General features: G+C 43.0%; 1 protein-coding gene across 1 annotated transcript in view; it reads right to left on the bottom strand.

Moving 5' to 3' along the window:
• The window catches only part of HSD17B4 (hydroxysteroid 17-beta dehydrogenase 4), a 640,476-nt gene that overhangs the window by 115,910 nt on the left and 497,203 nt on the right, over window positions 1-27,363 (bottom strand). Inside the window, exons 18-20 of the mRNA XM_069226895.1 lie at window positions 26,247-26,316; window positions 12,905-13,011; window positions 2,796-2,882 (exon numbers count right to left, since the gene is read on the bottom strand). Coding sequence (XP_069082996.1) covers window positions 2,796-2,882; window positions 12,905-13,011; window positions 26,247-26,316 — 264 coding nt within the window. The remainder of the gene's footprint in view (window positions 1-2,795; window positions 2,883-12,904; window positions 13,012-26,246; window positions 26,317-27,363) is intronic.

Here is a 27,363-nt window from a genome sequence, read left to right as displayed (position 1 = left end):
TAAGAAATACCATGCTGATATCAGAGCAGAAAAAACAGCTTTCAGGGAAAGTAAAATTGAGAATTCTAAGAATAATTCTAAATAAAATGTTGCTATTATCAAAAATTTCACATCTCCATTATCGAGTGCCAGGACCCACTGTGCTTCTTCAGAGTGGTGTGAACAACTGGTCACATATTTCCAGACGAAAATTATGAATACTCAAACCAGTCTGTCTAGTGGCTCTAGGGCAGATGTTGAATTTGTTGACAAATTGCATGGTAATTGGATCCATTTAGCCTCAGCTACGTTATCCAGTCTTGAGCCTTTAACCATGGTGAACTCACTTCAGGTCTATGCTCCTTAAAATCTGGGTTACCTGCAGACCCTGGTACCCCCAAATTACTAGCGGAGGTGACAATCATAATTAATCTGCTGGTCAATAGGGTACTCAACATGTTCTTAACTTCTGTGATAGTACACTATTCCTGGAAAAACAGCCAAGATCTTGCCAGTATTAAAAAATCCTTCTGCTGATCCTTGCAGTCCCTCTAATTATAGGCCTGTCTCCCTTCTCCCAGCCTTCACTAAGATCCTAGAAAAGCATGTGAACCATCAGCTGTCAGACTACCTGGATGCTAATACTTTATAACAAACAAGCCAATTAGGATTTAGGCCTGGTTTTATCGCAGAGACTCTGCTAGTGGAGATGACCGAATACATCAAAAGCACCCCTGATTTGGGGGGGGTGGGGGGATAGGAACCAAGGTAGTGCTGCTAAAGTTAGATCTGTCGGCTGCTTTTGACAATGTCCCCCGATCAAGACTCCTAGTGTCTACATGCAATAAGGGTGATGAGATTAGCCTTGGACTAGTTTGCCTCCTTCTTGGCTGGCCAGAGTGAACAAATTTGGACCCTGCCTTATTTGTCAAAACCATGTGAAGTAACGGTTGAAGTTCCCCACGGCTCGGCCTTGAGCCCCACCTCGTTTAACCTGTATCTTACTCCTCTGGATTGGACTGCTGAAGCCCTTGGTGCTAAAATTATTTTTTACGCCAACGATACACAACTACGGTTCTCTTGGGATAAGGGAGAACTATCAGGTCAGCAAATTCAATACTGTTTGTTCACCATTTTCCAGTGGCTGGCTAGCTACCAACTTAAGTACAATGCGGCTAAAAAAAAAAAAAAAGTTGGCAATACCACGCCAGAACTCCGGGAAGCCTTTTGGCCGGATGATGCACCCCTCCCTGGCCGCCAAGAAGTTGCAGTATAGAACTTAAGGGTTCAAACTTGATGACAGCCTATCCTTCAAATATCAAATTAATGCTGTAGTTGGGAGGTGCATTGGGGTACTGCGCTCCCTGCCAACATTTCTACACTTCCTATCTTTTCCAGCAAAAAAGATTGTGATCCAGGCCTTGATCACTGCTAGCGTGGACTATGGTAATGGCTTGTATCTTGGACTACCAGAGCAAGAACTAACTAGACTCCAAGTAATCCAAAACACTGCAGCCCGCCTATTGCTGAACTTGGCATTCAGATGTCCCCCCAGCTATGTGTTCTGCACTGACTCCCTATCAAAAAAATAATTTTGTTCAAAGCTCTGGTACATGGTGCTTTGTACCAGCTTGGTCCTGGCTATCTCAGAGCCTGTTTCAATTTTTATATCCCTCAGAAAAATCTGAGATCGGTGAACAAACTGTTAGCTACCATTCCCCACGTTCGCTGTGCCGGGACCGGTGGCAGGTCCCCTGGCTTACCAGGGTGCTCTGGCATGGAATAAGCTCCCACTGGAGCTTCGAGATTGCAGTATTATTGCAATATTCAAAAAGAAGCTTAAGACCTGGTTGTTTGTGCAGAGTTAGGGCTGGTTATGCATAATGAGCTGATCTGATGGTACGTGCCGGGATACACTTATGAGTAGCTGTGCGAGCTATGAGTTTCCTCATCATCATCATCATCATCATAAGACATATCTGCTATGAGGCCCTACTGTACAGCCAAAAAAAAGTCATCAGCAAATGAACAGGCAGTGAACAACTGAAGAAATCTGTTACACACTGCTGGACAATTTAGACGATGTTAATCTAGTCCACCACTACAGGTCAGGTCTCATATTTCTACACACTCTAACCACTTCAATACATCTCAAAAGACACTCAGAGAAGAGATCATAGTAAATAATAAAAATGTCCATCTCAGCAGATCTCTTCTCTTGTCTCCCTTTCCATCCATGCCAGCACCTGGACACATGGACAACCAGCTAAGCAGACTATAATCATAAGAAATACCATAAAAGGACCCGTAGAGCTGTTCAAAGCTCCCAGCATACTGAAAACCATAAAATTGTGTGTCTGTCCCTCACACTTCATCAACCACCTCATTGCTACATGCTGTGCCCCATAACACAATAATGACACCTCGGTGGCCATCACTAATGACATGGGAACTATTCCCACATAGGATCACAAAATAAAGAAAACACCCTTTCAACCGCAAACCCTACATGGCGTAGCTTGCTAGATATGTTGGTAAGAGCTTCAGTGCGCCACTGGGGCTATAAATGCTATAGAAATGCCACAATACGATACAACTGCGACACCTAAAAAGCTTCTCTTATTAGTTTTATTACATAGTGAAATATCTGTCTTCTTTTAGGTATATTAACTATACAAGCCTATCATACCCAAAGCACAAATCCACACTAGAGGTTTCATAACCCTGTCTGTGATGCAGTCCTCAGAGGCAGGACGGCATCAACTGCAACTATGATGAAATACTGATGTCACATTTATATGCCCACTAGCCCATACCTTGGTCTGGAGGTAGATTCGGTTTCCTTCTTTCCACATCTCTGTTTGCAGGGTTTGGCCTGGAAGAACTGGTTTTGCAAATCGCACCTGCAAAAGTCATGTGCATTTCATCACACAATGATTTACATTCGATTAAAACCTTTGTATCTTTGCAACACAACATATTCAACAAGTATTGGTGTCACCACTGAAAACTGACTATATGGAACCAATAAATAGCAGAAGTTACTTCTACATAATGGTTACAACAGTCACAGAGCTAGCAGTGCTAACAACATAAACAACAGACATCCGCACAAGATTGTTGAAAATGGGGGCATCAAGATTTCAGAAAAGAAAACATGAGTTACAAAAGCTGCCTGAATTACCTACCAATGAGAATACCTTCAAACACATAAAATATTAGTCAGGAGTCATCAGGAGACAACAGCAAAATTAATTGTACCACAAAATATAATATCCATACTCTCTGCTGAATTCAGCCCTACACAGCATGGTCCCAAACACTGATTTGGGGTCTTTCACTGGTTAATCAAATGAAGCATTCATTTCAAACCTGTTTATCGAGTACCACATTAGTACATTATTGCAGGATTGTAAAAACATTTTTTCTTGAAAGATATGTTTTCTTCATAGAAATAATTTATCATTCCGTAAGCTATATATTTTACATGTATTATGCTTCATACTGATTATTTATTCTATTCTAATTGCGTTTCGGACATGAGTTGCTCTTCAGCAAGAGATTATATACATAAAATCAATAAACTGAGTGGTACCAATCGAGGTAATTTTGATAAAAAAACAATTATCGCCATTCTTCGGAACATTGCAAGTGCTGTTTGTTTAACAGGACATTTGCACAAGACTTAACAATCCCTCTTAAACTTAGAAAGAGGAGTCTTTGTGCAATGGTAGAAAGGACAGACAAGACAAATTAAAAGTAGGGCGAGACAAACATTCCTCTCCATAGGACATATCTTGAAGAGCCGTGACACTCAAGCTCTCGGCTCAAAGTGGTTTATTTATGTCAATCTGCCTAACAGGATCAAGAAGTCCACCATGTCTCATGCTGTAGACAACTCAAAAAGGACTAAGATGGCCCCATGCGCCCTCCCCCCCTTTTGAGAGTCTTTAGCCTTCCATCCCATGCTCATATGAGGGGAATTCTGATCCTATGTCTATGGTAAAGAACTGATTAAATGGAAGCCAGGCAATGAATCATGCTCTTTTTTTTTTTTTTTTTAAATAGCAATATTTCCTTGCAATTTTACACCACAGAAAAGGTGCCCTGTTCAACATGTAAGGCACATCACAGAGTAAAGCAGCTAACTGGAGACTTATTAGGAGTACAGCTCCATAGACCCTTGGATCATTCAACAGACCTCCCCAACAGTTCTTTTTCGTCAAACTGTGGTATGCCCACCATTTCTTTCAAATTTTATAGCATATTCGTGAGGACAACCCCGTGCCACATATATAGTCTCCTCCAATTTGCCGTACCAGTCCATTACCCAGTTCCAGGCTGCCAGTGAGGGGGTTACTGAAGAAGTCCAGTTGCAGGCTATGTTACGCTTGGCCAATAGTGTGCCTATTCCCACTAACCTCCTGTTCCCCCTGGGTCCTCCCATGTCATTGAGTATGCCTAGAAAAGCAATTCTATGGTCAACTTCCACTGGGCACCTAGCACAGCAGACAGCACATCAAAAACAGAGGTCCAATAATCTTGAATCACTGAGCATTGCCAAACAACATGTAAGAAATCCCCCTTGGGTCGTGGCAGAGGTGGCAAGCCAGACAGGGTGCAAGGCCTGACCTGTACATATAGACAGGAGCCAAATAGGCTTGATGCAGGCTTTTAAATTGGATGAGGAGCCAAGCAGAAATTGTAAAAGTACAATGAGCCATGCAGACATCCCTCCAGTCCACCTCGTCCAATTCCCCCAACCTACTCAACGAGGGTAATGACCCAGGTGAGTAGATCCCTATGCCTTTTTAGATTTGAGATACACCCCTTTCCCTTGGGGACTAGTGAGAAGCTTGTTTCCCAGTGGACTGCATTCAGGGAGATCCTGCAGTGTGTTGTGATATGTGTATAATGCAAGGCGTAACTGTAAGTTGCAGAAGAACTGGGAAGTGGGCATGCAGGATTTGGAATGAAACTCCCTCATACGACTCCATACATAGCCAAGCCTTGATATCCCTATTTATGTATGTATCAATTATCTGACAAGAAACCAGTAGAAAATATGGAATTCCAAACTCAAATATTTATGAATACCTAAAAATCAGGTATTACTTGCAACCATGGAGACTCCACAGGTACAAAACCTATACCATATTTTGTAGACCAAACCCAGAAAAGCAACACAATCCATCACCTAGTGTTGAGATATTACATAAGATGAAAGCCGACACAAAAATCGAGGTTTTCGAATCTGCAAAAAGGGTGGGATAGGGAAATCAACACGGAATGTGGGAAATAAGAAGAAAAACATTTCTTCCTGGCAACCAGTAAGATTAAAAAAATTGTGGATGGAATTGCAATGGATGTTGGCAAGAAGATTTTTCAGCAATATGTTGACAATGAGTCGGTTGGCATCAGAAATCCATGACGAACAAGTTACTCACCTTCGGTAATGAATGATCTGGTAGAGTCATAGTCTAGTTGCAGATTCCTTACCCCCAGGTGTCACACTGGATCTGGAGATTTTTCTTCGAGCAGTACCCTTGCGTGCCATCAGGTGGCATCAGTCGACTCTGTGTCCGTCATTGGCATTGTGGTTGCCATGATAGCATCGCGGTCATATATAGGCACCACCCCGACGCGCTGACGTCACTTTCTTTTCATGACTTTCCATGCCAGAAGCGTGGAGCCATGAAGAACCCAGAGACCGGTGTGCCAGAACTAGGGCATTGAAAGGGTGTCTCTGTCACTAGAAATCAGTTTGCATAGTAGGGAGGATGGGGAGTGTGGGGGGCGGTAAGGAATTTGCAACTAGAACAGGTCTCCACTAGATAATTTGTTACAGTAAGGTAAGTAACTTGTTCGTCTGATAGAGACTTCTAGTTGCAGATTCCATACCTTAGAACAGATACCCAAGCAATACCATCCCCGGAGGAGGGTCTGCGAACCCAGATCATACTAGGAAGTCCGGCAGGACTGAACAGCTAAAAGAGCCGTCCCTGAGCACCTGACTGTTCAGGCAGTAGTGTTTGAAGAACGTGTGCAGTGATGCCCACGATGCTGCCTGGTAGATGTTCAGGCCTGGAACTCTGTGTGCTAACGCAGTGGTTGCAGCTGTTGCTCTGGTGGAGTGAGCACGCAGACCCTCAGGGGGTTGCTTCTTAGCCAAAGCACAGCACATTTTGATGCAGAGAACAACCTATCTGGAGACAGTTCTCTTCTGCACCACCCGTCCTTTCTTCGCACCCACAAAACCCACAAAGAGCTGGTTGTCCACCCAGAAGTCTTTGGTATGATTGAGGTAGAACGTCAATGCTCTTTTTGGATCCAGGTGGTGGAGTCTCTCCTCTTCACGAGAAGGATGTGGGGGTTGCGTAGAAAGTAGGCAAGATGATGGATTGGCCTGCGTGAAAGGGCGTGACCACTTTAGGGAGGAAAGAGGCCCTAGTATGAAGCACCACTTTGTCAGGATGGACAGAGATGAAGGGTGGCTTTGAAGAAAGAGCTTGTAGCTCACTCATTCTCCATGCAGAAGTGATGGCCACAAAGAAGGCCGTTTTTAAGGTGAGGAGCCGAAGAGGACAATTATGAAGAGGCTCAAAAGGAGCACACATGAGGAAGGTAAGGACTAGGTTCAAATCCCACTGTGGTATTATGAACGTGGAAGGTGGAAACATATGGGTAATACTTATGAGGAATACCACAACAATGGGAGACTTAAACAAGGAGGGTTGATCAGTTAGTCTCAGGAAGGCAGAGATTGCAGACTAGAGAACGAATAAACAAAAGAATCTCAGACAGAGGTGCAGAAAGGGGATCAATGGTTTTGTTGGTACATCATGCCACAAATTTATGCGAACGACAGGTGTATACCATTTTGGTGGAGAGACGCCTGGTTGCCTAGATAAAATCACAGACTTCGGGCGGAAGGTTGAAAGCTGTCAACTGCCGCCACTCAATCTCCAAGCAAGAAGACAGAGAATGGACAGGTTTGGTGTGGAGAACCCTCCCCTGCTGCTGTGACAGAAAATCCTCCCGAAGAGGCAGCCTGAGTGGAGGATCAATGGCAACACTCAGAAGCACGAGATACCATACGCGCCATGCCCAGTCTGGAGCCACAAGAATTACTTGGGTCCAGTCATTCTTGATCTTCTTGAGAACTCTGGGCAGAAGTGGTATTGCCGGAAAGGTGTACAGAAGGCCTGAGTTCTACTTGAGACAAAATGCGTCGCCGACTGAGTACCGTCTTGGAAACTCCAACATGTAATATTGCTGACATTGCATGTTCTCTGCGGAGGCAAACAGATCTAGCCAATGCTTTCCCCACTGCTGAAAAAGACCTTGGGCCACCCCTGGATGGAGACCCCATTTGTGATCCACTAAGCACTGTTGGATGTGTTTCTCTGCTCTGGCTTTCAGAGAGCCCATCGGATGCTGAACCACCAGGGAAATGCACTGCTGTTCCAGCCACGTCCAGAGGCACAGAGTCTCTTGACAAAGGGTCCACAACCCCACTCCACCCCACCCTGTTATTGCAGTACCACATGGTGGTGGTATGGTCTATGAACATTTGCACAACCTTTCCCTTGAGAGAGGGAACAAATGGTTTCAATGCAGTCTGATCGCCCTGAGCCCCAGAGGTTGATGTGGAGTCCGGACTCCGCCAGAGCCCAGATGTATCTAATCTCTGCCCCTCCCAGATGGCCGCCCCAGCCCAGGAGTGACGCATCTGTCACTACTATCAGATCTGGTTGGGGAAGGGGATCTGCTTCTGACCTAATTGTGGTTCGTTAACCACCACTGCAGATCCTGCGCAGTTCCCTCCGAGATCTGGACCACATCAGAGAGATTCCTGATGCTGCACCTACTGGAACTTCAGGTCCCACTGCAGAGCATGCATATACCATTTGGCATGTGTCACTAGCAGGATGCAGGAGGCCATGAGGCCCAGCAGCCTTAGAGTCATTGTCACCAAAATCTAGGTTAGAGACGTAAACATCGATGTCATAGTCTGAATATCCTGGACTCGCCCTTCAGGAGGATAAACCTGAAACTGCACAGCTTCCAGAACAGCTCCGATAAAATGGAGTGTCTGAGAGGGAATCAGCTGTGGCTTCAGCACGTTTATAGTGAACCCCAGCGAATGCAGCAGGTCCGTCATAGCACTGAGGTGGGAAACAAGAGCCTGTAGTGACCCCGCCTTCAACAGCCAGTCGTCGAGGTAGGGGAAGACTGAAACCCGTTGACCTGTGCAGGTGAGCTGTGACCACCGCCGTCACCTTGAACAACTGAGGGGCGCTGGTAAGGCCAAAGGCGAGCACAGTGAACTGAGTGTCCACCGTGAACTGCAAATGATGTCTGTGGGCAGGTAGGATGGGAATATGGAACTAAGCATCCTGCAAGTCCAACACTACCTTCCAGTCTCCTGGGTCCATGGCAGATAGAACCTGAGCCACAGTGAGAAATTGTACTTCTTCCTGAGGAAGAGATTGAGGGACCAAAGGTCTAGGATAGGGCGGAGGTCCTTGTCCTCTTTGGGTACCAGAAAGTAGCAGGAATAGCAACCATGGCCTACTTCTGGCACAGGAACCCTCTATATGGCTTCCTTGGCCAAGAGCCGTAACTTCCTCTCAGAGAAGTGCTAAGTGATCCTCCATCATCAGATCGTAGGATGGCGGAAATGATGGAGGGGTAGTCACGATGGGGAGGGAGTAACCTGTTTAGACTATATGCAAAACTCACCTGTCTGACGTGATTCTTCCTCTGACTGGTCCCAGCGGGGAGGGGGGGGGGGGGGGGGGGGGGGAGGTTCATACTAGGAAGGTTTGGGGGGGGGGGGGGGAGTGAGTATGTGTGTGTGTGTGTGTATATATATATATATATTCCCCCCCCCCCCCCCCCCCAACACACACACACTTTTTGCCTGGAATTAATGCTAACTTGACTGAGTGTGCACCTGAGAAATCCTCTGTCCACTTTCTTTGGGGGGGAAGGGGGTACATTCCTATCCCTATTGGTCTCTCTCCTCCAAACCAGGATGGACGCCAACGACAGATGCAGAGCCCATCGATGCCACCTAACGGTGTGTAGGGGTATTGCTTGAGAAAAATCTCTAGATCCAGACTGACGCCTGGGGGAAATTCTAAGATAGGGAATCTGGAACTAAATGTCTCTCTCAGATAATCTTTTATTTTGCTGCTGGGTGATTTCCGAACTTAAAGTACCCCTGCACTACCTCCCTGAGAAGCCTGTTGATGCTCGTCATCAGTACCAGCCTCTTGGATTCCCTATCTGGGAATCAAGCTCTGAAGAGGATTTTCTTAGCCCAGTTTGCACAGTCATAGTGCAGCGGGGCCTTGGCACATCAGCAGCTATTGACCCCAGACTCTATGGTTGAGATTCCAGCAGTCCCCATTTGCCTGTGGTCCCCAAATGAGGTAGGACAGTAACTAACAAAAAACAGTGAATCACTAAACCAACAAAGCAAATATAACAACAATATTAACCGCTTAAAAAGGGTCCCTTTGTTGAACAGACTTCATTATAAGAGTGAAGCTCTTACTTCACAAGTGTGTCATGAAACTAAGACAAAATACTTGGCTTCCATTAAAAGTGGTGACCTTAAAAGAGTAACAGAGCAAAATTTTGCATCAGACAAAAGGGGGGTATCTTCAGTACATCTGTAAAAATGCCTATATGCCTGCAGTTCGCTATTCCACGTACAAAAAAAGTTGTAAAACCAATACCAATGTATAAGGACAGCAAAGTAAAACAAATGAATGCCCGCAGGACAGGGGTGGGGGGAAGGATAGCGAAATACACAGTCCCACTTCTTTTATGAGCCGCTTGGGCATCCAAACAGGAATCAGTAAAGCTTCATGTTAGCAATTAAATGTTGTTGTGTCAGCCACGTAACTACATCAAAGAATATAAAACGGGTCTCAATTTTAAGTTCTACATCATGTTTGAATCTGCAAAATCTAATGGCAGCAAAAATGAGACAATGTAAACACCGTAAAAATACCATGGCCTTGACAGACAGCCCATATTAGCAATGGCAAACTATGGAAAACAGATTCAAATTAATTAGTGAAGAGGGCTGACCAAAAACCCACTCTACTTCTTCATAGTTGTTTTATGTTGCATAACAGGCACTCTCGCACAGGACAGCACGAGCTGTCTGTAGAGACTTAAAAATCAGATGTTCAGAGTTGCAAGAATGTTTAACATGGACTTTTGTGCTTCTTTCCCAGAATTAGAAAAAAGGCTACATAAAGCTTTTTTGGGAATTAATAATAAAGAAAATGCATGGCTGTTTTGAGCATGCACCATACTGATTGGTTAAAAAGAGAGTGCATGTGAAAAATACATCCTGAATGACTGTTGATTAAAGAAAGGGTACTTATCACATGTCAGTAAATCTTGGATGATTCTGATAAGGACCATGTTGGTGGGATGCAAAGATTCCAGAGAGCTAATTTCCTTTGGTACAGTGATCATTTTGACCTAACTCCAGTAAAAGCTGCACAGCCCCGGCTCCAAACTTTCCTGATTTTGTTTTTAAAGGAGGAAATGGGTTTCAACTTCTAAAAGGTAAGCAAACGGGTGCCACTTTAACAGGCACTCAAACAACGTCTACAAGTATTTATGTGCTGGTTATATCAGATATCAAAATTTTGAAGACAGGAGGGACAGGAGAGTAATGATGACCTAGAGCTGGTTGGCTATGTTAATGTGAAGAGCCGCTGGCTCTTGTTCTTTTTACATCTTAAGTAAGATTTATCTTCAAAAGATGCAAGGAGCTCACGAGTAGAATGTTATGTGGACTATTTGCAGGACACTACCATTGCTTAAAATATGGGGCATCTGCTGTTCTGAACACTGGAAAAATCCCTGGAACACACCCAACCTAACATGGGAGCTAATTTTGAGTCAGCAATACCCGACCGGTCTGAGCGAAGCTATGAAACAATGGACAGAGGGTAAAAAATGTAAGAGGCTAACTCACTGATTACTGAACCTTGAGGCACACACTGTCAGATCCAGCTGATGCACACAAGCCTGGGCCTTTCTCACTGAGAGAAAAGGCAATTTTGATTCAGTGTTTGAAATGCATTCTCCTCGGAGGACAGGCAAGGAGGCTTTATAAGGAAGGAGTGCGCTAAAGTGGGTCGTTTGTGAAGCGTTTCTCCTGCTGTTGCCATTTTAAATACGGTTTTTATGTCATGGTTTATTCTGTTATTTGACCCTCACAGACTTTCGAAAGCACTCTTTTTACTTCACTGTAGTCCTGGTAGAACTGTGGGCTTCCTTCTAACCTTCTCAACGTCTCTCTCAAACTGTCAAACTGCAAGGCCTGAGATCAAGCAAGCGAATCTAGTTTTGCCTCGTCTGCTCGACAAACCGGTGACCTCTGCATGCTAATAATTTTGGACAGGGGAAATAAACTATCCTCAACTGGCTTGTTTCTGTCCTTTTGTTGCCTTCAGGTGGCACTGTCCATTTTCCAGTGGCTACTAGTGACATTTCCCGGTCAGTTACTACTTCAAGTGGGTGTTTTTGTTCGATAATAATAATATTAGATAATAATAATGTGCTTCAACATGAGGGTTAAGGATATAGTTATCTGGGTGTGCCAAGATCTCTAAGCAAAAGCCTTGTAAATTTCCTGGAGTAAGCCATTTGTACTCGTGGACCAGAATCACTATGTATTTTTTTTCTTTGCGAAAGCATTTACTACTCAAGAAAATAGTTATTTTGACTCTGGCTTGGAAATTCAGGAGTAATTCACACATAAGACATACAGCGAAAGAAACCTATGTGACTCAGCCTCTAAATAATTACGTTTACTGTACCCCGCTGCTGCTATTCATTTATCATAGACTGCGGGAAGCTTTGAGAAAGCTATATCTACAATTTCCAGACACACCACCTACGTTGCGGGTGTTACAGACACTGCTAGCACACAGCACATGTAAGAATCACATCACCAGGTTATATAATGTTTTGCAGGCTGATAGGCCAACAATCCCTGGCAGCGCGCTACAAAAATGGAACAATTTCTTGGAGACACCACTCACGTTGAAGGACAGAGTTTTGCTGTGGGCAGACAGAGCGCCTTACTGCCAACTGCAATCTAAGAATTATCCACTTTAAGTGCTACCCCCCGATACAACTGTACAAGTATGGGCTACGGGTAGACACGACCTGTGCTAGATGCCAAGGCACAGATGCCAGTTTCTTATACTTAGCCTGGGCATTCACCCGAGTACACCACTTCTGGGTACAAGTAACTAGAGCACTGTCAGAAATTATGTTGGAAGGGGTGGAATGGATCGCTTGTATGTGTCTCCTTGGACTAGTCAAGCCATTACAGCCGGCCAACCTCAGATTGAAGGCAATAACCCTGCTTTTGGCGAAAAAATGCGTGGCCATCAATTGGGGATAACGACCAGCCCCCAAGTTCAACCAATGGCTACAAGACATGAGGTACTGTAAAGAACAACTAGATCTCTATGCTGAGGAACTCCGCCAATACCCAGGCCCAAAGATATTTGAGGCAAATTTACTACTTATCTTCTGACAATGTCTGATGGGTCATAATGTGAAATGTATAATCTATATGACAGTCTAGGTGCCACAGCAACTGACGCCTTAAACTGTGTTATATGCAATAATTCATGATGCAAATGCTGTACAAGATGTATCACTGATGAGCTGCCACTTGTATTCCCTTGTTTTGTAATGTTGCAAAAATCTAATAAAAATAAATAAATATAATTACGTTTAAGATATTGTTTACACATGACTAAACATATTCGTTGTTTTCTGCTCAAAATCGTTCAAACACATTAAAACAGATATGAAAAATATAAAGAACACAATAAAACAAGGACAATAAAAATGAAGCCAACCACCATACCTTAATTGCTTTAAACTTTGTTACATCGTTATCAGCAAACTGCTTTAACACATGTCTACCAGCAAATCCAAATGAGCACAGTCCATGTAATATGGGTTTCTGAAAACCTATAACGACAAGATATTTCTTGTTTAAAATGCACAGCAATTGCATTTTATCAACACATATCCAAGAAGCACAACAAGTGATAGCGTATATATGTTCTTCGAGAACCTTCTGCAGTGCTAGAGTGCTTTCCCATGGATTTTTTATTTTTGTCTTTTGCTACTTAGCTGGTTTGGCAGTTGACTATCAGTAGCTGTGAAGTATCTTACTAGACAAGGCACTTTCACACTGCAGCTACATCTCCTCCGATCCAGTCTCACTCTTCATGCACGCCAAATGTTGGGAAAGAAATAGTTACTTACTTGGAGTTCTGGTTCTACATCTTCAATGAAGTAAAAACATTAGAAAAAAATCCCTGCTGTGAATGACTATCAATGAAGATACTTTGGTGCAGAATTTCATGTACATGAGGTAGTCACAGTGATAGGGGAGCCAATATCGATGGGAACCTGGGATGGAAAGTTTGCAAGAACAACTCAGTCTTTGACTTAAGAGTTACCAAAGGAAGTGCCATTATATGGCGTGCAACACAACAATATTACTGGGTAGACAGAAGCGTGGTGTGGTGCATGAGTGTGATTGCCAAAACAACTACTGACATAATATTTGCAAATATATTGATTTTGTCTGAATATTCTGAGTATATGGCAAGATTTAAGCACTGCTGATTCCATGCTGGACACGAAAGGGGTAGAAGATTGATGCACCACTAAGACTGCCTTTAGAGTGTCAATGTAGTGCTAGTCGTGTATGTGATTTTTATCACATAGATGCTACCAGGAAGGCAAGGCAACCAGAGCAAATCTAGGTTCTAGACTAGACCAGCTCTCACCTGGGGCCAGAATCGTATAATTTACTCTGTAGCTAAAATGAAATTAGGGGCACAAAATACGCACTTGACAAACAAACAAACTCCACAACAGGAGTCACAGAATGGTCACAGAATAAGGATTGATGGAATTTTACATTTGCAATCTGTACTTATGAATGTAAAAATTCTGCTTATGAGAAAATGCAGTTTTTGTATGGTCACCCCCATTATTGCTGGTTTTCAGACTCTGCACACTGTGTATGTGCTCTGACCCCTAAACAATGTAAAAACAGGCTAATCCTTTATTGGCTTCTTTAACTTTTCTATATGGCCATGTTATATTGTGCGAAAAGACTCCACTGGCATCAAAAGTTAAATGTCACCTGTGGACTGCACTAATTGTGCCACCTACTAGCGTGACAAAGGACAACAGGGCTTCAGAACTCTCATTGTAGCCTGACTGCTGCAGTGTACAACTTACTGCACAACCTGTTGAAATAACCCTTCCTAACAAATAAACCCACCTTTTAAATATTAGTAAGTCTGTCTGATGTAAGCTTTGCAGCCCACACAGTAGAGTGCACAGTATTTAAAAGTAAAACATACAGAAAATTAATAGTACCATGTTCCTGAAGTGGTCATACCCTAAAGGTTACTTTCATTGTGGCATGCCTAGCTATCCTATGTAGAAAACCAGAGTACAGATTAAACAACAATAGTGCTATCTCTGGAATGGGACAAGCTAGAAATATAATTAAACCACAATGTGTAATATTTACTAAAAATCTAATTCAATGGTAAAGTAAGATTTTTTATTTTATTAAGGAAAAGTACTTTGTACCTGTCTGAACTGTCAGAAGGCTAATTAGCATAATCATCTGGCAGCTCTCAGCCATACTCCAGTATGGGAATAAGTGTGAAAGAGGTGTGAAATACCTCCCAGGAATTCAAGACTATCTGTAGTCCATGGATGGAAATCAGGGAAGAGATGGGGTAGAGTTCCAGGGGAGGAACTAGGAAAGCTGGGGTTGGGGGGGATCCAACTCGGGTCCTAAAAACATCCCTACAGGCTCAAGGACCAATCGGAGGACCAGTGAGTTATCACATTGGACAGTGGCCCATTCCTAGAACAATGGGAAGCATTGTATGTCAGTGGATGCTGACTTGTCTGCATGCCTTCTGTGTTGGGGGGAGGGGGTTTGTTTTGTTATTGTTTTTGTTCAAAGTACAATAAAAAGGTTTAAAAAAAATATCTCTCAGGAGCAAACAATCGGGTGATCTCAATGGGCAGAGATGACTTCTCTGAACTCCACTAAATATTCAGAGTTGAAGGTGTGGGCATCCAGTTGACACCACACTGTCAAATCCTGACTGACATATCAGTTGAGTCATATGTAAGATTTGGGGTGGGAGAAAGAACAGGATGCCAAGACAAATCTTGTATAACTCCTGTCTGGTTGCTGAGGCATCCTGCTTTTGTCCCACTAGACTTTGGTGTTTGGGTTTGTTGTGGGCACAGTGCCTCCTTCATGCTAGATTTCAGTGTTAGATGACGTGGGAATACAATGATGAGTTCCCTATGACACACCCACACACACTGCCAGCACTCAGAGACCAAGTTTATTGTGGCCAAACACTTTTTCCATCTTGAAAATGCCCTGGCACGTGGCAGTTTGGGCCTGTCTGCAGCCAGACAAACAGGAACTAGTGTGTAATTGGGTAGGTGGCGGCCTTGAAACCTTTGTTCAATTTGTCACAGAGGAACTAGGGATGTCCCCCGCTCATATGCTGGTGAACTCTATAAACCTAGACTCCCACTCAGCTTTCCTAGACTTATGAAAGGATACCAAGCATAATGAACTAAGAGCCTCTGTGAGAAAGACCCCATTTCATCTGAAATCCAAAGACGCAAAGATCTCAAATGATCATAAGACTGGTGCCATGTGTGGTTCAAAGACTATGAAAAAAAGCTGAAGTGTACATTCCTGCTAAGAATTCCAGCTAACCAATGGCAACTGTACTTTGCTATTGCCCTCTGTTTGACACCTTGAGAGTCTCTAAGTGTACCCCTTGATGAACTGGGGACCTTGGAAGTGCACACCTGTGGTTGGTTGGGCACCAAAAGTAGTTTGGGAACATTTTCCAATTTTTTTACTCAAGAGCTTCACAGGGACAGACAGTGAAAAGAATTTGATTGACAGTTCCACAAAATCGGATTGAATATCAGATTTGCCCAGTGTGGCAAAGCGTTTTTCCTAAGCAAACAAAGAAAACATTTTGAACGTCCCTACTTCCAGGCTCTTAGCAGGTTCAATGTACTTGTTATTTCCAACCCGTGTTCAAGGGTCTGTCTACAGCATCCATTGGCTACCATAGAAGCTGTGCGTTTTTTGGCTTGGTTTTCACTTTAATCTTTCTGAATTCATATGTCTGGTTTCACTTATTGTATTTTAGTCATTTTTATGTCATTTTGTTTATTATATGTTTTTCTTCTTTTTTTAATGGAGTGGGATGTTTATTGTGTTGTGGTTTTGACTATTCAACTATTTGGTACTTCTGAATGCTTTACACATTTCCCTTAAGTTAAGCCTGTTTGCTCTGTGCCACAGCTATCAGGGGTTGAGCTCAGTTTTAATTTTCGCACTCTCAGACTGGCCTGGACTCCAATCCACACCGATAAACTATTTTCTCACACTGTGTATAAAGGTTTTGAGATTTTAAGTGATTTTCAATGGTTGCGACTGTGCTTTTTGTGGAACAGCTTCTTGAAATGCAGGAGAACCTGAGCAAATATAGGTTCTAATCCTGAATTAATCACTTCCAGCTTGAATTAAGTGTACTAACACATGTGAAAATGTGGACATTTCAATAGTAAGTTGAAGTGGGTATACATTTCTATATCTGTGTATATTCACATACTTCTTTCAGGTAGCTTCCTAACCAGAAACTCCACTTAAATTCACCCTAGTCAAAGAAAAGTGTTTCCAGAGTGGGAGTGTGTAGGGAACACTGCAGTATCCAATACGAGTAAATAAGACCATTGTAAACTTCAAGTATTCCTGAGATCCATCACAAATTGCGAATATCTGGACAAAGTCTCCAAAATTTGCAGAAGCCTATGTTCGCATTTTCTATAATGCCCTATGTGATTTGAGGCAAAACATCTAAACATGAAAACAATTAGCTAATTTCCTTACTTTGAGAAAGGCATCCTTTTGGGCCTGATCACCTCACTTTTGTGACCGATACTGGTGGCTACTGACTCTAGCAGTACTCTGGGCTCTGCTAACCTGGCCTAGGGCCGGTGCTTTGTGTAAAAGGAATATGCAAATTAGGCATAATTATAATTTGCTATCACAGCGTACCTATAAGTTCCTAGTATATAATGGGGCAGGGAGGATAAGAGGCCCAGTAGATTTAAAAGCACTTTAGTGTGCAGTGCTGTAGTGCCTGCAGTCATTTTAAAGGCAGCCCTGCTTGGCAGGCTGCTTTTAAAAGTAAAATATATGCAAATTCGACTATGGAATTAAAAGTACTTCCAATGTCTCAAACTACCTTATTTTGACAAACACGTAGCCCTTAAGGTCTCCCCTAAGTGTCCCAGGGGTATAGTGCCTTGTAACTATAAGCAGGGACATGAAAGAAAAAATATGTTTTATATACCCTGGTGAAGGAAAAACTGACAATTTCGTTTTTCCCCATTGGGGTACAGTATCTCCACAGGCTAGCATTGGGAAATGTTATTGATGTATAACTTTCAATAGAAATGGGCTACAATTTCCATTCTTGGACTCAAAATGATAGAATAAATCCAACAATTTGCCATTGTTAGATATATTATAACTATCACAGAAAATAAGTTATAGAACTTGATTTTCTGTTAAACCAAAATCCAGCTCCTCAGCTGCTCTTCTCTGATGGCAAGAAGGTGTCAGGCTGAGCCAAGCTGCCTTAATGAGTGAAGTAAAGTACAATGTGACATCTGGTGGGTGGAGATCTGCAAGCTGCAGAGCAAAAGCCAGAAAGGGGGCTGGGCAGCCAAACTGGTCTTCAAAGGGGAAATGGTACACAGGCTCACCCCCTCTTCCTGCCACCCCAGCCAGATAGGAGCCCCAGTAATGATTTTAGCAGAAGGACTGGGAGATGGGGGTGTTTAGGGAAATAAGCCACACCAGTAGGATGGCTTAGCCAGATCTTAACTCCAAGGAGGGAATTCCTCCATCTTGGACTTTGAAAGAATAGTGCTTTCTGGGATTGATTTTTGCCACACTTCAGAGGAAGTGGTGACCCCAGAAGTTGGCATCCTGCACCCCATTGGTAAGGGGTGCCCCCCTTGCTTGCCAGCCCAGGAACACTGGATAAATATGAGAGGGTTGCCCAGCAACCTGCCTAAAACTAAAAAGAGAAGAAGGGCTGCCCTGCTGGAACCCTGGTCTGTACCCCTAAGGACTGCACTCAACATGACAACACATGCTGCACACTGAGGAACTACCACTCTAAGGACTTTGCCTGGCTTCGAGAGAGGGAAAGAGTTGACTCACTGACTTCACCTGCAACATCCACACCAAGGAGGACCCAGCTGACCACCTTCAGCTGGACTTCTGAGGACTTGCCAGGTGCATTCAGTGAAACGTAGTACCAACATCTCAAGGACCATCTCAGAGTTTCTAGACTCTTGGATTGGTGTTGTAGACCACTGGCGATCCAAAGGAGGACTTCTGGAAGGAGATCCCAAAGTTTGGAGAACTTTTGGAAAAATGCAAAAAAGCTCCATAAGGTGACCGGCCTGTCAATGAGAGTCAAGCTGCCAACGTTGAACCACGGTCCAGCCTGAAATCCAGGTTCATCCTGCTGAAGCTCTGGAGCTTTTTCCCTTCGATGAGACTTCCAGGAGTTGACTGGGAGCTTGCGCTGAGCAAGCCGACTACATTGCATTGAAGCACAGCCTGACGAGGTGCCTCGCCCGACGAGAGAAAAAGCTTCAGAAAATTGAATAAGTATGAAGGTAAAACTTTGACAGAGGCCACCCACTCAGTGCTTCTGAGCAGGGCTCCATCACGGTAGGCCTCAAATTGTGACTTGGTCCTGGTCAAGCACGATCAGATGTTCCTTGTTGATGATATTGGTTTTTAGGCACTAGAAAGCACATTTTTGATTTATCCTTTCAAAATTCATATCTAAGGTTCCCTTCAGTGGATTGTATTCATTTTGGTATTATTTTAAAGATAAAACTATTTCCTATTTTTATAAATTAGTGTTGGATTTTTCTTGTGTGCTGTGTCCTGGTTATTTATTGCCGTTTTTAAATGCTTTACACACCTGTCTCCTATGTAAAGCCTGCCTGCTCATTATCAGCTAGCAGGTGTTGAGCAAGTAAGTAATTTATTGAGACCCTGACAACTTTACATTGTGATTGTGGCCTTATTACTAGAGGTCGATCCATAGTTATCACTACTAATAACCCACTTTCCAACACTTACATTTGGCAGTATTATCATACTGTCACACCCCACAAATATGCATTGTCTAGGATTTGAACTACGAGAGTTAGAATTGTGCAGACACAAAAAAGGGAACCTAATTTCGTACAAGGCAAACATCCCTTTCTAGGAACTAAAGTGCCTCTTTCAAAATATCCACCTCACTGCACCCAAGTCCCTGTAGGCACGTCATCCTCTTATTTGCGTTGTGTAACCCCATCTCAGCCTTGAGCCTATCTCCCTCGATATACCTCCCATTTTTCGATAGGACAACTGGATGGTGGCCCTCAGTGTTATCATGGACTCCCCCTTAGACTACAGAAGTGATCTCTATTTAGGCCTGCCAGAATATCAGATACCCAAATTGCAGCTGATTCAAAATATGGCACTTTGGATTGGCAGGGATGTGGAATTCCTATCGCCCGGGACATCTTGTTTGGGGTCAAGGGCAACAAGTTTTTATGTTTACTTTGTCCTTGGGACAAGTAGGCCCAACCCTCTGCAGCACAAGCCCTTTGGCTGCCTGTTTACAGAGAGTGGAACTCTCTGCAGTTGAGGTAATGTGTTTCCAAAAGATAATGCTGTTCGAACTTGTATTTATGGTTTATTATTTGAAAGCCTTCATTATTAGGGTGAGTGCTGTAAATAAATGTTTTAAGGTCACACTTCACTACTGACGTTGGTTCCAGTACAAAAAAAACAAAAACGTGTATACACATGTTTGAAAAGTTTAGGCTATGAGGCTAAGTATAATGCTCCCAGAATGCTCTCTGATTAGATGCAAATGAAGTGTCATTTAGTAAAATGTGTTGATGCATGCTAGTATTTCCCAAAAATATTTCTAATGGAAAATCAGTGTAACCATTTTCAACACGATTATGGGAAGCATGAAAATAAACAAACACTGACAAAGCCAACTGATCTGACATAAGTCTTTTAGTTTCATCAATGCGTGTCTTGTTTTGACATGGCTTTTGTAACACTTTATTGTTGTGGGAGCTACCAGGCCCTCAACATTGTAACAAACACTGGCAAACCCCCCCCAAAAAGTTTTTGAACTCTAAAACCACACGTTGCCACCAGCGGCATAACAAAGGCCCCGCAGCCGCCCTCCAGGGGGCCCCTTCAGCACAGCACCTGCCCTGAGTGAGCCTGGAGAGGGGGCTCCTCCATGTTCTTTGCAAAGGGGTACCCTCCAGTTTTGTTACGTCACTGATTGCACTGTAGTTCCTGACACTGAACAAAACTACTTTGTGTGCCAATATGCTCCTTGTGGAAGAGCAGAATGTGATCACTCACAGTAAAGCCAGCCGAAAGAGAGAGAAATAGAAGTTTAATAAAAACAAAATGTCTTTGTTAACACCAGACCTAATTAGGGACCAAGACCCACATGTAGGTAGTTTTTTGCATGTCGCCAACAGCGACTTTCGCTGTTTGCGACGTGCAAAAAGCACATTGCGATGCACAAACCCAGTTTTGCGATTAGGTAACCTGGTTACCGAATCGCAAAACGGGTTTGCGACTCGCAATTAGTAAGGGTGTTTCCTAATTGTGACTCGCAGTGCAATGTAGGATTGTTTTGTGACCGCGGGCGCAAACCAATCGCAGTTTGCACCCATTTCAAATGGGTGCTAACACTTTCGCAAAAGGGAAGGGATCCCCATGGGACCCCTTCCCCATTGTGAATGTCACTGTAAACATTTTTTCAGAGCAGGCAGTGGTCCTGTGGACCACTGCCTGCTCTGAAAAAATTAAACAAAAACGTTTGTTTTTTCGTTTTTGTTATGCATCCTGTTTTCCTTTAAGGAAAACGGGCTGCATTCCAAAAAAAAAAAAAAAAAAACTGCTTTATTGAAAAGCAGTCACAGACATGGTGGTCTGCTGTCTACAGCAGGCCACCATCCCTGTGAGGACCGCCATTCGTGAGGGGGTCGCAAATTGCGACCCACCTCATGATTATTCATGAGGTGGGCATTTGCGAAGCCCTTGCGAATCACAGATGGTGTCAGGGACACCATCCTACATTCTGATTTGCGACTCGCAATTTGCAGGTCGCAAATCTGAACCTACCTACATGTGGCCCCAAATTCTTAAATAAAGTCACAAAAGTGCACCCATGGTATATGTCGTACCCCTATAAAATATTTGTGAACTGTATTTTAGCATGGGTAAATACGATGTGTAGATTTGCTCATGTGAAAATCTACTGAGCATTTGCAAGTTCATTTTCCCTCCAGACACTTTCTTACCAACCCTGGAAGAAGTTCTAATTCTGCCATTGTCAGGAGTAAATGTCCAACCTTTCTTATTATGGGAAAATATTAGAGAGAAGCTGGTAAAAATCTTTAAAACATGCAGGTTAGTAGGTTTGCAGACTCAAAGGCATTCCAGCCCTGGAACTATTGCTTACTGCTTCCTCCAGCCCCAGTATGCAGATCTGCAGAAAGGTGGCAGAATAAGGAAATTGCTACAGTAGGGATTGAAACTGCAAGTATTCAAGCCCTACTATGGTAGTAGCCCTGGCATAATCAGAGAGGCTATTATCAGAGCTCTTACATAATGAGATTGCTGCCATAATTTGTCGCCACACTACATGGCACCAAAGGGACAAGTAGATCTTTTTACAGGACAAGTAGATTTGAGAAGCAACCTGTCCCCTGGACAAGCAGATATTTTAATAAATTCCACACCCCTGATTGTCTCTTGGCTCTGTAAATTTGATGCTGGAGACGTGTGTCGTTCTCTCCAGTGGCTTACTATAAAACAGAGAATCGATTACAAGGTACTCTGTATGAGGCACTGGATGTACTATAACCCAGGCCGAAAACAGATGTCATCAGTGGTTACTCCGAACGTACCAGCCACAGCCCTGCAGCCTGATCTTTGATGCTGCTGCAGGTGCCCTTGTACTGGTCACAGTGAAAGGGCAACGGATCCTTCAGAGTTCTGTGTCCATTATTTTAGAAAATCGAGTTTTTGCAATTAAGCCAAGTTAATTCCTCTTAGGTTTAATTAACAGTTGAAGAAATTTATTTGCTTCTAACTACCCTGCTTCCTCATTTTCTTTTAAATGTGCCTGTGGGTGCCCTTGCGCCGTGATGCCCTTGGGTGTAAAAGTGTTTTATAAATAAATAAATACAGCCTCCTTGAAAACATCCTCCATCCCCAAAAGCATCAAGTCTGTGTACAGGAGAGGAGAACAGATCGGGAACAGCTGATTGTATCTTAAGCAGCAGGGTGAAGACAGCAGTACAAGTGCTGCCTCTAAAGCCCTTCTCTACAGCCGCATGCCCTGTTGAGGGTACCCACTGATCTGTATTTCCCAAACCGGCAGGGAGGATCCAACAGCTGAGGACCATTCACACAAACTCATTTCTTACTTGATTTATAAATGACTCTTCAGTTCTACCAGACTTTGAAAGGCCTATCAAATAAGGAAAGTGCAACTACCTGGGAGGTCCTACAAAGTGCTGAAAGAAGATCATTCTTATGGAAGTGTCTCACAGAAGTGCAAGCGTCTTAGAGTGCCCACCAGTAGAAAGTTTCATGTTCAAGAGGGTGAAAGGAGAGTCGGACTTCCCCCGTGCAATTCTTGATCGCTCCATTGTATGCAACTGAAAGTACGTTGCTAGGAACTGGTAAGATGGTGACAATAAAATTGCAGACATTTTTCTGACCTGACCTGACTCGCTCTGCCCAATTAAAATGTGTGGCTGCCCTACTGAGAAATGCTGGTGATTCCCTGCTGCTCAGCTGAGAAAAGGGGAGTTAAGTGCGCATGGTTGTTCCTTCTTTGCCGTATGTTTTGATACTATTTATTTGTAATGCAGTTTGGGCATTTATTGCCACTACCTCCACCTTAACACACTAAAAATGAGTATTTGCGCTAAACTAGACAGTGGAAGGGTTAAGATCCATTTTTTAGGATAACCATACTACCTACTTTTAGAGGCTCTTCATTCTCTGATCTAACCATAATTATCTTGAGATAATGTTTTGTCAGAGGCTTTCAGTTCTTTTTTTAAATGACCACCTCCTAAAACTTTAAAAAAAAAAAAAAAAAAAGTGGTACATTATAAAGTCCCCAGTAATTGGACGAGTCATTTCGGCTCTAAAAACACACCATTACAACTCAGACTGAGGGTTAACCAAGAGATAGTGAATACCTGGGCAGTAGAATTTGTCACAACTGATTATCCTAGTTAGTCCTCATTCGTGAACGCATTTTCATCCAGCTCCAGTTTTGAACAAGAGTCATTGCTGGGGGGAACTTCAATGTTTTATATTCTTACAGTACTTAACTATGTGGTGTGGCTTAAAGGAAGTCATCAGAAGACTTCATTTCAAACGTCTTTCATAAATTTGAGATGTACAGTTTTGTCCCGTGGTATTTAAAAAGCTGGCATGCCCTTACAAATGCCAATTTCGTCACGTCACCAATGCAAGTATTGCAGACCTTTCTGGATTATGCCTGGGGACCATAAACATAGTGGATGGAGATATTTTAGAGTTACCAAAAGCCAGTTTATTTCTTCGACAGCATAAGGTTATCATACATGCTCGCACACGTTTTACATTTCTTGATCTAACATACATAAATTGTATTTTTAAAATTACGTTGAAAGTATTGAACATTATTTCACCAAATTATTGAAAACAGAAAGAAGTGGCAAGTGGGTGACTGCGAAATCTTTTAGCTTTCTCTTCCCAAAAATCCCATGTGAAGCATCACTACATACATATCACCGTTTTACCCTTAAGCCACTTGATCAATCGGTGCAAAGCTTTTCAGAGTCAAACAGAAGTGGGCTATAGTTTGTTTTGCAAATCAGGGGTGGTCAAGATATAGGACTCACAAAAGCATTTATGAGCGGGCATCAATACTATTGGAGTACTCTTTTACATGCCTTTATGAATCACCCCCAAAACATTCAACAAAGAGGGCGCACTTATTTCTCGCTCTACTAGTTGTATGTCAATAGTCCTCCAATATTCTCATTTTATATCCAACTTAGATGATTTGGGGGACAAGTCACAAAGGCACGTAAATGTGCCTGTTAAGGCAGTTATGATTTCTAACTCCCACTTCTTCTGTGCACCATTCACAGCTACGCCCTGCTAATTACATCACCAATGGTATCATCAGTAACACACTGACATCAATGACACTGAAGCGGCTTACAGTAAGTCAGGCCCCCAGCTCCTCTTCTCCACAGAAACCCACTGGGTACAACGTTCAGTTATGATAAGAGTGCTTCGGCTGGAGGGCCAGACCGACTACGGTCTGCAGCACAGCTCACTTGGTTGCACCTTCAACAATGCTCAGCAGAGCAGGTGTAGTTACTAACATTTTGCAGGCCTTGTGCTTGCCAACACTTCCCCAAGAGCTTCTAATTCTGGTCTTCAGACAAGAGCAGCTGTTTCTGGTTTTATACATGGCATTGTCTGCACTCAGGCCCCTTGTCTGTGGTCAAGCGTGACCATGCGTGCCACGTCACTACATGGGTGGCAGTGCAGACATGCTCTCTGGGAAATCTCAAGTGGTCTGAGGTTTTGTGTCCCTTACATTATACACTGACAACTCATGTTGCCCGAATGCCACAAAGGCTGGGGTGGCTCACTTCCTTTCCCCTTCCCCAATGCAGAGTGTACCCATTGCACTGTGGGGAAATACCAAATAAATTAACAGCACTCCTTTCAGTAGGTAACTTTTAAAACGTTTCATGCTTTTTTTATACAAAGCCTTTAAAAAGCAGCTGTTCGCAATTAGTCTGAATCGTTTTCGTTGGGGTCAGCTTCTTCAGGAGGTACTGGTTAGTGACACCCAGAGCAGGTGCCCAAGTGCAAGGCAATTAATGACGTGTGACCCCAGCGCGAACGGTAGCTTACTTAATACCTCAGTGCATTCTTTCTTCCAATACCTTCGGCAATCAGTAGTTTTGCACACAATAAAGTGCTCTGCAGGAGTTTGTGTCTTTTTTTATTTCCTAGCCGTGTGGCTAGGTGTTTTCCTATTGGAAAAACCAAGTGGTTCGGACCAGGAAAAAAAATGACGTCATAATCTTTCCACACAAAACAAGGCAGAAAATCTGAGGAATTTACACCAGTGGCTGAGTGTCTATGGGGCTGTTGGTCTAAGGTTTCTCGCAGGGGTGACATGACATTTCGTCCAGTTCTAAACAGAGCGGGCTCAGTTTGTGGCAGAGTACACTGTCTGGTAGACTCTAAATAAGGCCCAAAGTATTTTAAAAGTATTGACTGGACTAATAATCGAGTATACTATAATTAAATTGGCCCGCTGTGGCATAGCAATAGTCACAGAGTGTCGACTTGAGCTTCAAAACGCTGGCAATTTTGACACAAGAGCTGGAATCTGGTTGACAAATTAGATAAAGTAAGCTATAATATTTGTGATCAAAAGTAAACAAAAATGTATTCGAGTAAAAAAAAAATGTGCACTCAATAATTCAAATATCACACTCTTGGCTAATTGTTTGGCTCCCGATAATGTCCCTACAAGTGACACAAAGGCACAAAACTGAGTGCAATAGAAAGCAGCCCAATTTAACCGCGGCCATGGGAGAACCAAGCGTTCGCAATATCTGAAAGGCAGCACAGGCTGAAAAGAAAAGAAAAGCTTCCAAGGCCTTTCTAGCTGAAATACAGTAAACTGCTACAGCATCACAGATCTGCGAGTCATTCTAAATCTTTAATTATATATACGCCCTGGTTTAAAAAGTCAAATTGGAGAGGAAAAAGCGACATGGAAACAGGGACATTCGCTCACTCGATGAGAGCTAGAATTATGACAAAACCTGTCACTTTCGTTTTATTCAGCTCACCCAGCTTCAAGAAATAAACTGGCAATTAAGCCTTGAACTTAGAACAGAAGATAAGAAGGATGTTTTACAGCGATGTGTATTACACATGATTTTAAAAGACTGACCTCCAAGGACTGCAAAATTAGGGTCAATGTGCAAAGGGTTCCAGTCACCACTGAGCCGATACAATGCAGCCTGCAAATAGAGAAACAAGGCAGTGATGCAAAAATGTATCTCTAATCATATTCAAGTAAAATACGTTTAATACTTGTTATGAAGAGACAATTAAATGTCTGCCTCCGGAAATCAACTGAGATCTACAATGTTATACAGAGTATAAATCATGTCGATAATTTTTATTTCAGCGTTTACAAAAATGTAACCCATTCAGTATATCAATGGTCATAGAAATAATTGTAAGAAGCCCATAAACGCAGAACTAATGCCAACATATCCATAAAACTACTAGCAGAGTATTACATGCGTTTTGTATATCGTTTTTAAAAAAAAAACGTTTTTTTTCTTAAAGAAAATACGTACATATCCATACATGCATATTCATCTATAGGGTTTTCAATTATAATATGTAAGGCGACGTAGAGCATGTGATTACCTACGGCATCCTTGTGCTGAAACAGAATGAGAAGGTCATTGAACACATCAGATAAAATCAAAATCTGAAGAATAGCAGATGTTCAGTTCTTGACCCCCTGACTCTGCGCCATAAGATGGCAGGGAGGGAGGGAGTTCAAAGGTTTTGCAGTACTCTTCACCCACTGGACTGCTGTCATTCACATTTTGCTTTTCCCCACAAAAGCATACAGTATGAGATAATGGAACATCCCACTTCAATCTAGGTTCACTTCTGCGTGAGTGACGGCATTCTGTCAAAGCACAATGTTGTCATACACGGTGAAAATAGTGCACCAATTAAAGGTGGCTGCCGAAGCGCTATGGAAGTGGCGGAAGGTCGAAGGGGGGTGCTATGATAGGTAGAAGTCAGGCACATGTGCAAACGACCCATTTCTGCAGTCTGGGACGCTCTCCTTCACCACTTTGAGCAACTCATTCACAACGATGAGCTCCCCCCGCGAACTCATTATGGAGGACACCATTATTATTCATACTTGTGAGAGATGGTTCGAGACACTACTCACTGGCCTGCATGCCCCTGACCATGCACCATGGTGTCCCCTTGGACCTTTTCACCCCAACCATATTGTTATCTGCTGCCTTTGGTCA

Source organism: Pleurodeles waltl, chromosome 1_1 (assembly GCF_031143425.1).
Source record: "Pleurodeles waltl isolate 20211129_DDA chromosome 1_1, aPleWal1.hap1.20221129, whole genome shotgun sequence".
Taxonomy (NCBI): domain Eukaryota; kingdom Metazoa; phylum Chordata; class Amphibia; order Caudata; family Salamandridae; genus Pleurodeles; species Pleurodeles waltl.
Note: the sequence above shows the minus strand (reverse complement) of the source record. Positions and strands in the feature narration are given on the sequence as shown.